Below are 15,468 nucleotides of genomic sequence, written 5' to 3'. Positions count from 1 at the left end.
TAAATTCAGTCTGACCCTGAAGGCAAATTTGATGTAAAAACTAACCTCGAAAACATCCATGATACGCGCGCTTATGTAAAGCAGGAAAATACCGACGATTGCAGTGACTATATTGAGGTTAGTTTTTATTGTAATACAATAATACATGTTTATATTCTTTACAAACAATGTAAGAACATACGAGTGTATTATGAAGGTTCGGTTCTTGTCGGTTTACAAGAAGCTAGTTTTGAAAATAGCCGTTAAACTGGATTATTTGTTAGGTTAACCTAACCTAACCAAAACAAACCTAACCTAACCCAAACTGACAAATAATCCAATATATCGGGTATTTTCAAAATGTGTTTTCCGCTGTATTCCTGATAACCAAATAGTACCGATTTTAAGTTAGGTTGTGCATAGGTTTTTCGATCCAATAATCGTTAGGTAATTGAAAATTTGAAATTTTCATACATTTTGATGCACCATTATCACAAACTAAGATTATAATATGAGGTAATATTAGGTTAGGTTTAGTTTGATCTAAAAAGAAAGTGGTAAAAAAACTAGGCTCTTGTGTTAATTTGAAGATTTTTTTAAAGTTTACAATGCTTGCCAATAGAACTCTTCACTGGTTATTAGCCATACCAGCCACATATGGTAGTTTTTCATATTTTTGCTTCGAACTATTAGCACCGAGGCCTGAACAAAAACGATGCATGAGTGCGAGTGAGAAAGTATTCGGTACCCTTATAATCTCTGCGACACGCTCTAGAGTAAGATAAAAGTTTTACAGATGTGTGAGATAGTTTGCTATGGTGTCGCTGCCAAATCTTAGTTTTTTGCATAGCTAAGTGTCGATAACCTGCGAGCGCGTGTTGCTAAAATTGCTATTTTTTGTGTTAAATATAAAGTTAATGGTAAATATTTTTAGTTAATTAGGTAGAAAAGGTGGTTGTATGTACTGTATTAAAATGTGGTAGCCGTACTGACAAGCAAGAAAATGGTATATATTTTAATATCAAGTGACCTAGTGTTTCTTTAAAATAACTTAAATTATGGATATCTTTACCTAATGGTTGCATTTTGACTGCTTAAAAATACTATATAACGTAAAAAAAAGTAAAAACCGTCAAGTGCGAGCACTAGCGAAATGGTCTATGGTCTCAAACATTTGTATACGAATGCGTTCGCTCGCCCATAAACCAAATGCACGGCACGCAGCTTCATTTAGCAATGTAATGGGTGGCGTTTATCTAGTCTAAAATTAGCACTTATTGTAACAATTACAATAAGTCAGTTGTAATTGTTACAATAAGTGCTATATTTTCATAGCACCTCTCTTGGCTGTGCTAAATTTTAGAGCAAGATAAACAGTTTTGACTATTTAGTCGGCTGTAACAATAATTATATTACTTCGATACAAACATATGAAAAACTACCCTCGATAGCTGCCAATAGCAGTCTTGTGTATAGAATAGATGCGCAGAGAAAATGAACTAACAAACCATCTATGGTCTATGCGGAGTGAACAATAATTTATTTTATGTTAAATTCCATTGAACTGAATACCTACAACAAACCTAATATTTTTCTAGCTTCTACACAGCAACATTACACAGGACTTAGTACGAATGAGAATCAACTAGCCACACGGTGACTTCCGATAGTCTCAATAAAGAGCATCATTTAAGAAAAGACACATCGCAGCGTGACTTGCCCAAAAAACATAAAATGACAGATACTGATGAATATCCATGCCAATGCGATGTCTGTGTCCTCAAATACTCCCGACACGAACATGTCAAAATACATGACAGAGGGGGGAATGTAGGAAGATTAGACGTGAAGAATTTGAAAAGAGAAAATGAGGAGATAACTCACAGAAGATACAAAAAGAAGAAATCTGTAAAGTCGGCTGAAGATAAATTGATTGAAATCTTGGTGAAACGATTCCATGCCAAGCTGGACAACGAACAACGGGCACGCCAAGATCAATACAATGCTAGAGGACATTTTTTGTTGTCGCTAGAATCAGACTTCAACAGGATCTCGGATGACTACAAACTAGATGTAATGTCTGAAGTTATCGACGTAATAAAAAAATACAAAATGCTGACAAGATCTGAAAATATCCAGCGTCATATTATACGGTCCAATAATATTGTGTAACAACTCTTTTACACAATGTTTACTTTCCTACACCTGTTTCCTCTCTCTAATCCACTCAAAGCACCTGTCAGCCTCTTACCTCATCTTAATAAATGTATTATAGTAACCATGTAACGGTTTTGGTTACATGTAAATTGTACGTATAACATTTATCACCGTAGCACAGTTCGCCGTGAGCTTTCTTACTGTTCAGTATGCGGTCATCTCTATAGCACCGAGATGAAAAAATTACGCATTGTTTGTGGAGCTTCATCCACGGCGCTACATCCCGGGGTGGGATTTGGCCTGCTCTACAACCGCTTTCCACTCACTCCGGTCTCTCGCCACACTTCTCCAGTTACCGGGTCTTCCTATATGAAGCCAGTCCACTTCTACAGCGTCAGCCCATCTCCTTCTTGGATGGCCTCTGGGTCTCTTCCGTTGGGGTAGCCACTTCGTCATGATCCTTGGCGCTCTAACTTCAGGCATTTTCTCCACATGTTCCGCCCATCGTAGTCTTTGCGACTTACAGTATCTTATGATTGTTTGCTGTTCAATCAGCTCTTCCAACCCGTGGTTCATTTTTATTCTGCAGTTCCCATTTTCCAACGTGGGTCCAACCCCGTGGGTTGTTTGTGGAGCATTGCAGACAATAAAGTTCCTTCAAGAATGAAAACCTAACCTAACAAATAATCCAGTATATTGGCTACTTTCTGCAAACAGACAAGAACCGTGTTTTATTTAGATATGAATTTTGATACTATACGACCCACAGAGGTTGGAAGATCTTTAATATAAATGACCATATATTTCCGGTACAACATTTCACGGTGAACTGCATACTTAGGTACAAATTTCCGGACACGATGGATTGGTTTTGCACAAATTATTAATTTAGTGTACTTATCATTAAGACAAGTAACCATTTTGTATTATCTTATATAGATGTAAGAGATTTTTTTACAAATAAACATTTAAAACATATTACAAAATAAAAACTATATTTTATTTTAAAATGTCTATGAAGCTACCCATTTAAAATCTATTTATATTTTCAAGGAAATCTTTTTGACTTTAGTATACTTACCCTATACCAGTGGCGAGGGATGTAGGTAGGCTGATAAATAATGTACACTAAACTTTGTCAGTCAAACTTATTTCTTTTCATTGTACTAAAAATACAATTTGTAGATGGTGCTGGTTAGTTTTTCAAATTTAATTACCCTGCCTAAACCAAACCACAATAGTTTATAGGCGGTCCGAAAAAATATTGCACACTTTTTCAGCCAAACATAATATTTGTTTTCGTTGAATTAAGAATGGATTCATATTTCTTTCTTCTTTCGACCATGTCCGATCCTAATAGGATAATATCGTCGGTCCCTATTAAAAAAGTCGGTTCTGAAATTTTGTCATTTTCGGATTATTACGTAAAAGTTATTTAAACACTTTAAACATTTATACCGCAATCACAGTTTATTTTGTTTGTTTGAAAAATTTCGAGATACTCAAGTTAAAAATGACGGATCTACCGAGAGTGTCCGAATAACAATGTCGGTTCTTACCAACCGACATTGTTGGCTGGGCGTGGGTGAGCAAGATGCGTCGGATCTGACAGTTGCTGCTATGTTCACCGGACAGAGGGATGTTTTTATAAACGTTTAGAAAAGTTTCTATAACCCGTATTTTTATTCATTATGGCAAGCAATAGGTCACAAAGGATATTTGATGAAACATCTTTGATTGCTCGTACTGAAAAATAGCATTTTGCAGATCCGACTTTTTTAATAGGGACCAACGATATGGGCCTCCACAGGGTAGAGGTTTGTATTAACAGATCTTGTTTTTTACGAGAAATGGATGTCAGCCACTTGCTCAGCCTATTAGGTCCATACCCTGACTCACACACAAATTGAAAAACAATATGTGCGTACTTGTGAGACCCAGGATTCGAACCTGAGACCCACGGCGTGATAGTCCAACGCTTATATTACAGAAGGTTTTTTTTTTAATTTAATAAGCTCTGCCTAAACCAAAGCATAATAGATCAAAGATAATCTTCTATCTATAAAATATCTAATCTTATATTGTATGGTTGAATGGTATAATTGTATATATTTTATAAATAAATGAACATTTATTGACTATCATCTACTATAACTTAGATATGCAGTGTTCAATTGAATTTTAAAAATTAACTAAACTGTAACTACACATTGAAAACAAATACATTTTAATTGACAAAGTTTAGTACCTACTTATGCACTATTTGTCAGATCTTAACAGTCTACCTCCGACCCTTCGCCACTGCCCTATGCCCACTGATCATATCTGTATGCGAAAGGGAAAGCGCAATAACTTTAATAAATGCCAAATGAACCATGATTATTTTTAAATATCTACCATAATTTAATAAAAAAAGAGATACTTCGAATTAACAACTGAATAATTATACTTAATTCTCCATTAGAACCAGTGGTATCCAAACTTTATGTTAATACGCCTCCCTTTAAAAAAAAATTAATCTTGGCGCCTCCCCACCTGTATTTAATTAAATAATGCAGACACCTTTTTAAATAGCCAAAAATTTACTAATATAAAAATGAAAAAAAAACTTAATTATAAAAATAAACAAGGTTTACTAATATTATATTCATTTTTAAATTACCTACTTTATATTTTATGCGATAGATGTGCTTGTTTAATAGAACAAAGTGATCTTCTTCTACTAAACGCAGAAAATCCCGTTTCGCATAAATATAATGTTACGTATCAATGGTAGCAGTACTTTACTTACAACTTGCATTGGTTTTCTTGACAAAGTATTATATTTTTCTTTACTTCGATTCAACCAAAATTGAACTAGGGTTTTTGTTTCAATGATAATTCTATCAATTTTTCCTTTTCAATAGTAGTCAATCCAAATTCATCATTGTTCATTGACAAATGGATTCTATCATGGGCCCCACATCCTGAAGCGGGCCCCCAGGCCAGGATCTTTGGGGGGCCCACCTACCTATCGCTGAGGTTAAGTAGTGTTTCCTAAATTATACATGGGAGTTATCATATAAGTATAGCAATCATATAGGTATCACATCAAATAATTGCAAAGCACAAAAATTTAAAATATTTAATAGTCCTGAAACAAAGTAGCGCCTTTTACTTAGACTTTTTTTTAGCTATTCGAGTAAATTTGTGATGTGTGTTATGGCTCAAATAGACTCTATGACAATCGGTCATATAAATGCCGAAAAACCCGTTTCTTATGTTGGCGTTGTGTCACAGGGTGTAAATACGATGTCATAGCTGTCATACAATATGTATGTATAATATGTCGGAATGGCATAGATATGATCATAGACACTAAATCGCTCTTAGCATATATGTGCCCGATCTTCATAATATAGTCTATTTGAACCTTTATGCCTGGGCCCTCAAGCTTTTTATAAACTATGCATTTGCAGACTGCAAACCTGCGGCTGCATTTGTGTTAAACTTTTCGCGCCTCCCTGTTTGGAAATCGCTGATATAAACATTGGAAAAAGATCGCTTTTTTACCAGAAGGACTTTTGGAACCTCGCAGATCTCTCCCGGATAGTAAAACGCTACCTAAAGAATTTGTCGAATCGATTGGGATCAAATCCGCTTGTCTTTGGGCATTACTGTAATCGGACAATTGCATTTGGGCCAGAGTGTTCGTGTACTGCAAGATCGAGAGCAGACCTGAGTTGTGGCACATATGAAAATCACAAGTCATTTATAATATTCTATTACTTTTAAAGTTTCAAAATTTTACAATGCACAATAAATTATTACAGTAGCAATGAGGCAAATACAGAAATACAAAGGCCTGAAAAAATCACAAAGATGTGTGGTTATATCGTGGGTATGGTTATATAGTGTTATTCCATCACAATATAACCATTAAGTGAGTGGGTAATTACCGTAACGTATAGCCGCGGGGCTTAAGCGTTGGCCTATTGAGTTGTGGGTCCCAGGTTCGAATCCTGGGTCTGACAAGTACACATATTGTTTTTTCAATTTGTGTATGAGTCGGAGTATGGACCTAATAAGTTGAGCAAGTTGCTGACATCCATTTCTCGTAAAAACAAAAATCTGCCAATACAAACCTCCACTCTGTGGAGGCCCATATGATCATATTAGGATCGGACATGGTCGAAAGAAAAAGAAAGAAGAATGTGTATTTAATAATACTACCCCTTGTTTGAGTTACCTGGGCTTAAGATCGGCAATATTATCACCGTAATAACATTGTGTGTCACTTCTGTAACCTTATTTTAAACTTCGCTGCTTCGGTCTGCAAAACACTGCCATCTGCCTGAATTCTCTATCTTGCTTAGCTGAGACACGCTCCTGTAAACCCGATACCATCGAGTTAATTATCTATTTCCTTTTTGTTTTTTTTGATGTTTTCTTCATATCGTAACCCTTGTAATCTAGTTATAAATAAATATTAATATTGGACAGATCGGGATGGAACTGCATCCCTTGTGTCACCCATAAAACAACCCTATATTAGAATATTTTTTTTTACTTATAAGCTTACCTGTACAACATAAAACGTTTAAATTTAGAAGAATACAAATCTCAGCTTGTCTCAGATCTGAATAGGAACCGATACGACAATCCAGTCACGGCCCGAGCCCTCTACGATTCTCCAACCCTTATCTGGTCACAATCACTACCGCCATCTGTGAAGTACTAGGGCAAGGTAACTGGCCTATAGAAACTGCATTCATAGAACACCTGAAGGCTTCATCCTCTCTTGTAAAGGACCTATTAGAGGGTTGGAAAGTGGTTTAGGGTAGCCGAGACTCTAAGGTTTCAACCAATGGTCGTCATACTGTGCATCGTTGGCCCAGTACCCGCAGACTGTGCTCTGTATAGTAGGTGTGTATGAAAACCGGTGAATAGAATTAAATTGTATTATATTTTTTTTTTTTTTGACTGAGTTATATAATAAGGATTTTAAATACCACTACACCATATCGCACCGTGAGTGTAAAACCAAGGCATCTGCAAATTTAAAAATTTCAAGATTAAATGCAAAACAACTGCAAAAGTTGTGAACTTGAATAATGTAAAAGTGAAGTAACTGAAAGAACATGCAATATAATGTAGATATAAACCAAATATTATGATTTTCTTTAGAAACTCTATCCTAACAAAACGAAGACTTTAATCACTAATATCTCCAAAATATGTCTTTTGCACATATCTTGGTTTTACACTCACGGTGCGATATAACCTGTGTTATACTTTATAAAACTATCACCTTTGTATTTCTGTCACCTTTAGCAATAAACGCCCATCGCGGCTAAAACAAGCCCGGCAATTGATTTCACCTCATCACACTACTTATAATAATGACTTCTGACAGTATGCATGCTTGGGATTCGAGGTGTGCGTGGAGCTGATGGTGGATGACGATGCGAAGACTCGTAGTGTTCATTAAGACCACGAGTTTATTTATTGGTTTATGCAAGTACAATAATGCAAGATAAAGGCGGAGTGATATATTCAGCCCGAGGTGCGGCGATACTGAGTGAATCTCCATTCAATTGTGATGGGCTATTTACTGAAGCCTCATAATCGAATAATGCTGACACTCAATATCCCATGAATTTCGGTCAACCACTTTAATGAGCATTGGCTGTATGAATGAGAAATGCATATTAAAAATAATACTTTAATATTAATTGAGGCAATGATTCTTATTAGTACGTAGTAAATGGATGCATGTGAAATTGTGTGTTTTAAGGAAATTCATGTATTAAATAATATTATTAACGCAGTCAGCGTTCTTATTGAATAAACGACAATTGATACTGCTAACGGCCTGTGAAAATTAATAATTGAGGCGTCTAATTACAAAAAGCGACAAGTCCACAATTCGATATTTGCGGGAAACAACGTTTTTATGTTTCAAGCTTCAATTATTTGGTTTAACGTGAGATTATTTTTTCTGTTGTATTCTATGTCACAATTAGAAACAAATGGCAATTTGTTTCAGCCGATAAACTCTTCAATGTAATAAATATAGGCAAAATAAAATTGGACGTAGCGCTACTTGAACCTCATTTTTTAATTTATTCCGCATAAGGCACATATTTCTGTGGCATTGTCATGAGTTTACCGGATGCTACAGCATGGGAGACGCCATTTCCAACATTGAACGTTCCCTTATTGGCTGACTTAAGCACGCGCGAAATCAACCAAGTTTTAAATAATATGAAACACGGACTTGGCGCTTTTTGTAATAAATCGAGACTTAAAATATTTTTTTTCGTAGGGTTTTGGAATTTATAGATCAATACATATTGTGTAAAATTGTACAAAGAATACGTGCGTATTTTTTTCTTGATTTTGACCAAATGTGGACTTATTGCTTTTTGGAATTAGATGCCTCAATTGAACAATATATTTGGGATCGGCTCATGTCGCGGATTTATGTGCTGACATAGCTCTATTCCCACACATGTACTGATACTCCGGTGGGCTGTATCTTGACGTTTGGGTTGTCAGGAGTCATTCATTTTTGGAGTTTTGCGTAGAGAAGGGGGCACAAGTGAATTAAACATTGTATTTATGTATCAGTAAAAGTATTAACAACACAGAGATTAGAGTGAAATGCAGTCCATGCAGACTTGTTTATTTGTTATAGCTAACAATTACACAGGAGACATAATGACGATTATTATAGTTACATTATTGATTACAACGATGAAAAGTCATTAATAGGCTTAGGATTCTTAGGTATTTAAATATTTTTTTTGATTGGCCCCACAACAAAATATCAAAAAAATCAATATGTTTCAGACAATTATGAAACATTTAAGCGCTATTTGTTAGCAAATATTTTCACATAAACACAAAATTAATTAACACAATAACACTAGTAAACACAATTGAAATGTTAGAATCATCTACAAAGTCACTAAGTAGTGGAGCAAATTAATATTATAAACAATACTGCTGCTAAAATAAGACAATGTTCCTGGACCAATTGGAATAAAAATAAGTACCTACAAAATTAAATACTGTTTTAAATAAAAAATACTGAACTTCAAACGCTGCAGAATATTAAAGCTGTTTTGGAAAATCCATCAGATGCCTCAGATGTTTCAATTTTGTATACTTCAGAAATAGTTTCATTTACATACGGAATAATAACATCTGTATAACCAAGTGGAAAGAAGTTTTCCATGTACATATAAAAATTTGCTAGGATCAGATCGTCAAAGATTCACTTCCGAAAATTTGAAGCATTATTTATTGTAATACTTACAATTTTTAGCACATAATTACATAGAAACATATTTTCCAATTATATCTACATATTTTAGATACCTTTTTTCATTTTTTAGCACCTAAAAATTCTAACGCTAGTCATTACTATACAGAATGTATTAAGTATTAAATTATTTTTAATATATTTTCTAGGAACTTTTGGTTTTCACGAGAAACTATGTCGCGAGTTATGTTAGGTTGCACTGCACTTTTTTTATTAGGTATATTATTTATTATTAACTCCATAACACTAGGGACTCATTTATAAAAGGCGAATAGTCAATCAACTTAACTGTTTGAGATTTCATTATTAATACAAGTAGTTTTAGAGGACATGTCAAACTTTTTGCAAACAAATTGCACTTACTCTTTATCATTTAGATATCGTCACTGTTCTGGCAGAAGACACTAATTCGAAAAAATGACATATTGAGTTAGTTATACCAAAATATTCCTTATTTCAAACTTTAGGGGAGAGCAGGTAGGATTCGTACACAGGGAGCATTCGTACAGTGGCGATATCTTCACTATCCAATTCATTGGCGTGCTCACGTTTGTGTGTAAGACTCCCGCTCATACGCATAGTGTAACCGCGGGGCAGGGCATCAGTGCGGCCAACAGCTTCGACGGAGCACGCCGATACGTGTTTTCGCTCTACGTAAGTATTTTTTGTATTCACTTTTGAACACGCTTAACTGTTATAAGTTTTGTACGAATGTTATAAGTGATTTAGTATAGTTTATGAAGTGATAACTTTGTTTAATATGTAAATAGTCATTTTAGGCTAACTATAGCGGTTATTTTTATTTTCAATTAATTTGTTGATTTCTCGGTTTGGGGTACCTTCGTGCAGTTATGAGTGGGGTAGATTCGTACTGTACGAATGTTCCCCATTCCTAACTGCGTGGCAGTATAAAGATTGTTCACCAAAAATATTATTGTTACAGAACCATGCCGCGAATATATGTGAAAAAGGGGACAGGAACAGGAGACGTTGATGAAGATGCAATGATGCAAGATGCAGCCGTTAGAATCCACGTAAGGTTGACAATCAACTTCTACAGCGGGCCAAGATGCCAATGTGCCAGAAACTCTACTTGCAGAAACAGAGATTACTCAACAAGATCTTCCATGGAGCTCAGCGCCAGTATCACCCTCCTTGCTATCACCTACAACTGCACCTGCATCTTCATCAACTGTAGGATTAATAACTCCAGAAATTATCCAGCCCTATCCCAGAGTAGACAGAAATGCGTTAAAAAGTCGAAGAAAGGAAAACTACCAGGAAAATCGAGAATATATACAGATACTCCTGAAAAAAATAGACTAGAAGAAATAGAAAAAGCAAAACAGTTGAAGAAGCAAGAGCAAGAGAGGAAACAAAGGGCTAAGGAGATGTAACGAGCATTACATTTACTGTCAGATACAAGAACCAAAACAAAGAGACAGAAGAAAACTTCAGGGACAACTAAACCAAAGAGGCAAAATAAAACTGTAAAGACTGATAGTCAGGATGAAACTGATTGTGAGGATGAGGCTAATATGAGTTTAAGAGAAAGTTCTTGTTCTCTCATCGAAGAGACGTCTGAAGGATTGGATACTGACAATGAAACTCCAGTTACGTCAAAGAACATCAAAGAAGAACGCTTTGTGATAGTAGAGTTCAAGAAAACAAAGACCGTTTAAATTATCTTGGGCAGGTGCTTAAAAAATATAGTCCCGTTGAATACAAAGTTTCATTTTTGAGGAAGAAGCCTCATACCTGGAAATTTGTCTTTCCCACTACCAAAGATGAAGGAACAGTTTACATATCAGATGTGGTATGTGTTTTCCCGTTATCAAAATCTGCTTTTACAGCAAGAACAGCCCGGATAATATTTAGCTTCGAAAAAGACTTATCTATATATAATGTTGGATAGTACAACTATTAAATACGATTAAGACCTATTACTCTAATGGTTAATTTTATAATGTTGGTTTATTCGTTCCTTTATTAACAAAAAAATAAATAAAAGTGTTATGTTTTTATGACTAAGTAGTTATAAGCACTTTAAAAACAATAACTGTTAATTATTATTACATGAAGGCTGATTCTGTGTTAGCTTTGATCTCAATACATGATTATATTAGATTGAATAAATAGCATTTTATTTGACTGTACGAAGGTTCCCCATTATGTACGAATGTGCCCCACACTATGTACGAAGCTACCCCACGTGTGGGGTAGTTTCGTACGTTTTCCATTTTTCAGAAAAGTTACCGTAGCTTCGCCATGCTGATTTGTATCTAAACTATACTTCACTATTATTAAAGCCAAATATATTGGATATATAACAGCATTGAAGTTATTTAAAAATATTTTACAGTTTTGTTTTTATACGGCTTAGAGTAAAAAGTGTACGAATCCTACCTGCTCTCCCCTACCGTCTGGAAACCTTAATAAATAAAGTCTTTATTTTAAAGTCATCCTTTTTACGATTACTTAATAAACTCACATGATAGACCATTTCAAACATTTTAACAACTTCAAAGTCAAATTACTCAAAACTAGTATTCTCCAGTTAGTGTGTTCTGCCAGAACAGAGACGATATTATATGATAGATTTTGGATGGTGAATAAGGGAGTTTTTGTATGAGATATACAGACGGTAGGGTTGATTTGGTTTTTGTATGTATTAAAGGTGAGTTGGAAATACTGTCACCAGTTTGTGTACTCAAGTCGGATGAAACTACCCATACTCAGTATGTGTGGCCCAATAAACTTGTGATGATATCATCGCGAGTCGCTCGCCAGTTGAACAATAGGTCATAAATTTTGTGTCGCAGTACATTCCCTCATGGTGTCATGACGCACAGGCTTGTTATGAGTGGTATGAGTACAACCGCTCAAAAAATTTATTGTTTTAAAAAAAAAAAATATTGTTATTCATTTTATAAACAAGAATATTATAACCTAACAGAAAAACAACTCATAAATTTAAAATTTTATAATAAATGGGAGATTTCGAAAAGCCGAGCTCAGAGTATTATTTGTGATTCTATTGAAACCGATATTTTGAATACTAATATGGAGTTGGTTTTAGTTCCAGTTGAGTATGAGACTTATGTCACATACACACACCAAACGGTCTATATAGTATTCCAAATACTACTAAGTATTTTGGAACAAGTTTCTATACTAAGTATTTTTTTATACTGGTAGTAAGTATACTTAGTCTTCAAAATCGACCAGTTTTCCCACCTATCTAGTATGTATTCTAACTTTTGCAAAACCACAACAAACTAAAGAATAGGCACAAGTATTATAACATATTCAAATTATACATGATTGCCTCCTGATAGAACCACTTGTATCATAACTCGATCAATATTTCTACTTACCGTCCACTTCAAACAATTCGAAATGTGGAATTAACGATGCCCAGAAAAAATTGTAATCACGATAATATGGATTAACTAACACATTGGCGTTAAAAACCATTTATATAAAATTACTCCTAATAAATATATTACATTTTAAATTCTAATGGTTTAAGTTTTGTACTATTACATTAGAGTCGTTTTAGGCGACCCGGGTTTCGCCTTTCGGCATCTTCAGGCACTGTGTACACTTACCAAAAGGCAAATAAACACTGACCACGAATACTATTAACTCTAACTTACATATAAAATCAGTACAATAAAGTAGGTACAAGTCAAGAGTCACAATAAAAAAATAACAAACAAATTATGTATAGTTGAAGTGTTAAGAGTAAAAGCCCCCATCTTATTAATAATTATACACTCGATAAGCATATTATATTTCTTTTATTTTGTTAACTGTCAATTCATGGTGGAACTGCATTGTATTGTTTGATTTAATAAAACGCATTTTTTTTTGTAGTACTTATTCCACTTTTAATCAATAAATTAGGACCGGTTTGAAATGTCCCTCTGAGGCGGACGAAACCGGTCCTAATTTATTGATTAAAAGTGGAAAGAGGGACATTTTCAACATGTTGAAAATGCCCCTCTGAGGCGGACGAAGCCGGTTCTAATTTATTGATTAAAAGTGGAATAAGTACTAAAAAAAATTGCATTTTATTAAATCAAACAACAAGCGTACTATAATGAATCATCAAAACCTAATAGTAGATCATTAGTACTTGAACAATAAAAATACTACACTCTAGAGGTCCATTCTAGAAACAATGGTATTGGAAATTAATGGAGTTAACTAATGAGATATTATATATATAACATCAATCTTTAAAAGTTATTAGTTAAACAATCAATATTCAATAATATTCTTACCACTCACACTCAAATCCACAAATAAACCCAATGTAATTGATTGAGCAGAATTTAAATTCAAATTCCATCAAGTATAGGTCGCGCAATGAAAACTGAGGCGATCCACAGATATGAAAGCTGTGTATTGGTGTGTTTCTGAGGCAACCGACATTCCACAACGTCTACGAGAAACAGCCGTTTGTCTTGCTTACGCCTATTTATTGTGCTTATTGCGAAAAGAGGACAACATGCGTTTAAGTTGTTGTTTCGAATATTCCAGACACTTTAACAGGCTGTTCCTTTATTGATTATTTCGATGGATCTTTTGTTTGTGAGAGGTCGTGTATAAGTCGATTTAAACATTCTGTGTGTAAACAATGCTTCTGTGTGAGTATTGTCGTCGCCTCAACTTTGGTCGTGAGATCTATACCATCGGTTGATAGTATTAAGGCTATATCTCAGCTGAGGCATGGTCTAAAAAGATCATGACTTAGGCGATGCGCGGATTGTCCAAATGACGCGAGCCGAACGAAATATATTTTCTCACAAAAATTCAACATGCGTCCTTTTAATGTTATGTTTATTATTAAATTCGTAATAATAATAGTATATTCATTGACATATTTTCTTTTTCAAGTAGGGGAGAGCAGGTAGGATTCGTACACAGGGAGCATTCGTACAGTGGCGATATCTTCACTATCCAATTCATTGGCGTGCTCGCGTTTGTGTGTGTGACTCCCGCTCATACGCATAGTGTAACCGCGGGGCAGGGCATCAGTGCGGCCAACAGCTTTGACGGAGCACGCCGATACATGTTTTCGCTCTACGTAAGTATTTTTTGTATTCACTTTTGAACACGCTTAACTGATATAAGTTTTGCACGAATGTTATAAGTGACTTAGTATAGTTTATGAAGTGATCACTTCGTTTAATATGTAAATAGTCATTTTAGGCTAACTATAGCGGTTATTTTTATTTTCAATTAATTTGTTGATTTCTCCGTTTGGGGTACCTTCGTGCAGTTATGAGTGGGGTAGATTCGTACTGTACGAATGCTCCCCATTCCTAACTGCGTGGCAGTAGAAAGATTGTTCACCAAAAATATTATTGTTACAGAACCATGCCGCGAATATATGTGAAAAAGGGGACAAGAACAGGAGACGTTGATGAAGATGCAATGATGCAAGATGCAGCCGTTAGAATCCACGTAAGGTGGACAATCAACTTCTACAGCGGGCCAAGATGCCAATGTGCCAGAAAATCTACCTGCAGAAACAGAGATTACTCAACAAGATCACCCATGGAGCTCAGCGCCAGTATCACCCTCCTTGCTATCTCACCTACAATTGCGCCTGCATCTTCATCAACTGTAGGAGTAATAACTCCAGAAATTATCCGGCCTTATCCCAGAGTGGACAGAAATGCGTTAAAAAAGTCGAAGACAGGAAAACTACCAGGAAAATTGAGAATATATACAGATACCCCTGAAAAAATAGACTAGAAGAAATAGAAAAAGCAAAAAAGTTGAAGAAGCAAGAGCAAGAGAGGAAACAAAGGGCTAAGGAGATGAAGCGAGCATTACATTTACTGTCAGATACAAGAACCAAAACAAAGAGACAGAAGAAAACTTCAGGGACAACTAAACCAAAGAGGCAAAATAAAACTGTAAATACTGATAGTCAGGATGAAACTGATTGTGAGGATGAGGCTAATATGAGTTTAAGAGAAAGTTTTTGTTTTCCCATCGAAGAGACG

At 35.1% G+C, this 15,468-nt stretch overlaps 1 protein-coding gene across 1 annotated transcript; it reads left to right on the top strand.

Moving 5' to 3' along the window:
* The first annotated feature begins 10,375 nt into the window (after positions 1-10,375).
* On the top strand, positions 10,376-15,214 carry LOC147076776 (uncharacterized). The gene is made up of 2 exons (XM_085941356.1): positions 10,376-11,829; positions 14,368-15,214. Exon 1 carries the CDS (start codon positions 10,393-10,395, stop codon positions 10,840-10,842), a length of 450 nt encoding a protein of 149 aa, XP_085797482.1. The 5' UTR covers positions 10,376-10,392; the 3' UTR covers positions 10,843-11,829; positions 14,368-15,214.
* Positions 15,215-15,468: the final 254 nt, after the last annotated feature.

The sequence above is a fragment of the Rhyacophila brunnea genome, unplaced genomic scaffold (genome assembly GCF_057557595.1).
Source record: "Rhyacophila brunnea isolate RB1 unplaced genomic scaffold, BYU_Rbru_1.0 scaffold_13, whole genome shotgun sequence".
NCBI classification, from domain to species: Eukaryota; Metazoa; Arthropoda; class Insecta; order Trichoptera; family Rhyacophilidae; genus Rhyacophila; species Rhyacophila brunnea.
This window is presented reverse-complemented; position numbering and strand designations above follow the sequence as displayed.

Excerpts from the sequence above, each read along its gene's own strand:
- LOC147076776 (XM_085941356.1), top strand. The coding sequence starts at position 10,393 with ATGCCGCGAATATATGTGAAAAAGGGGACAGGAACAGGAGACGTTGAT.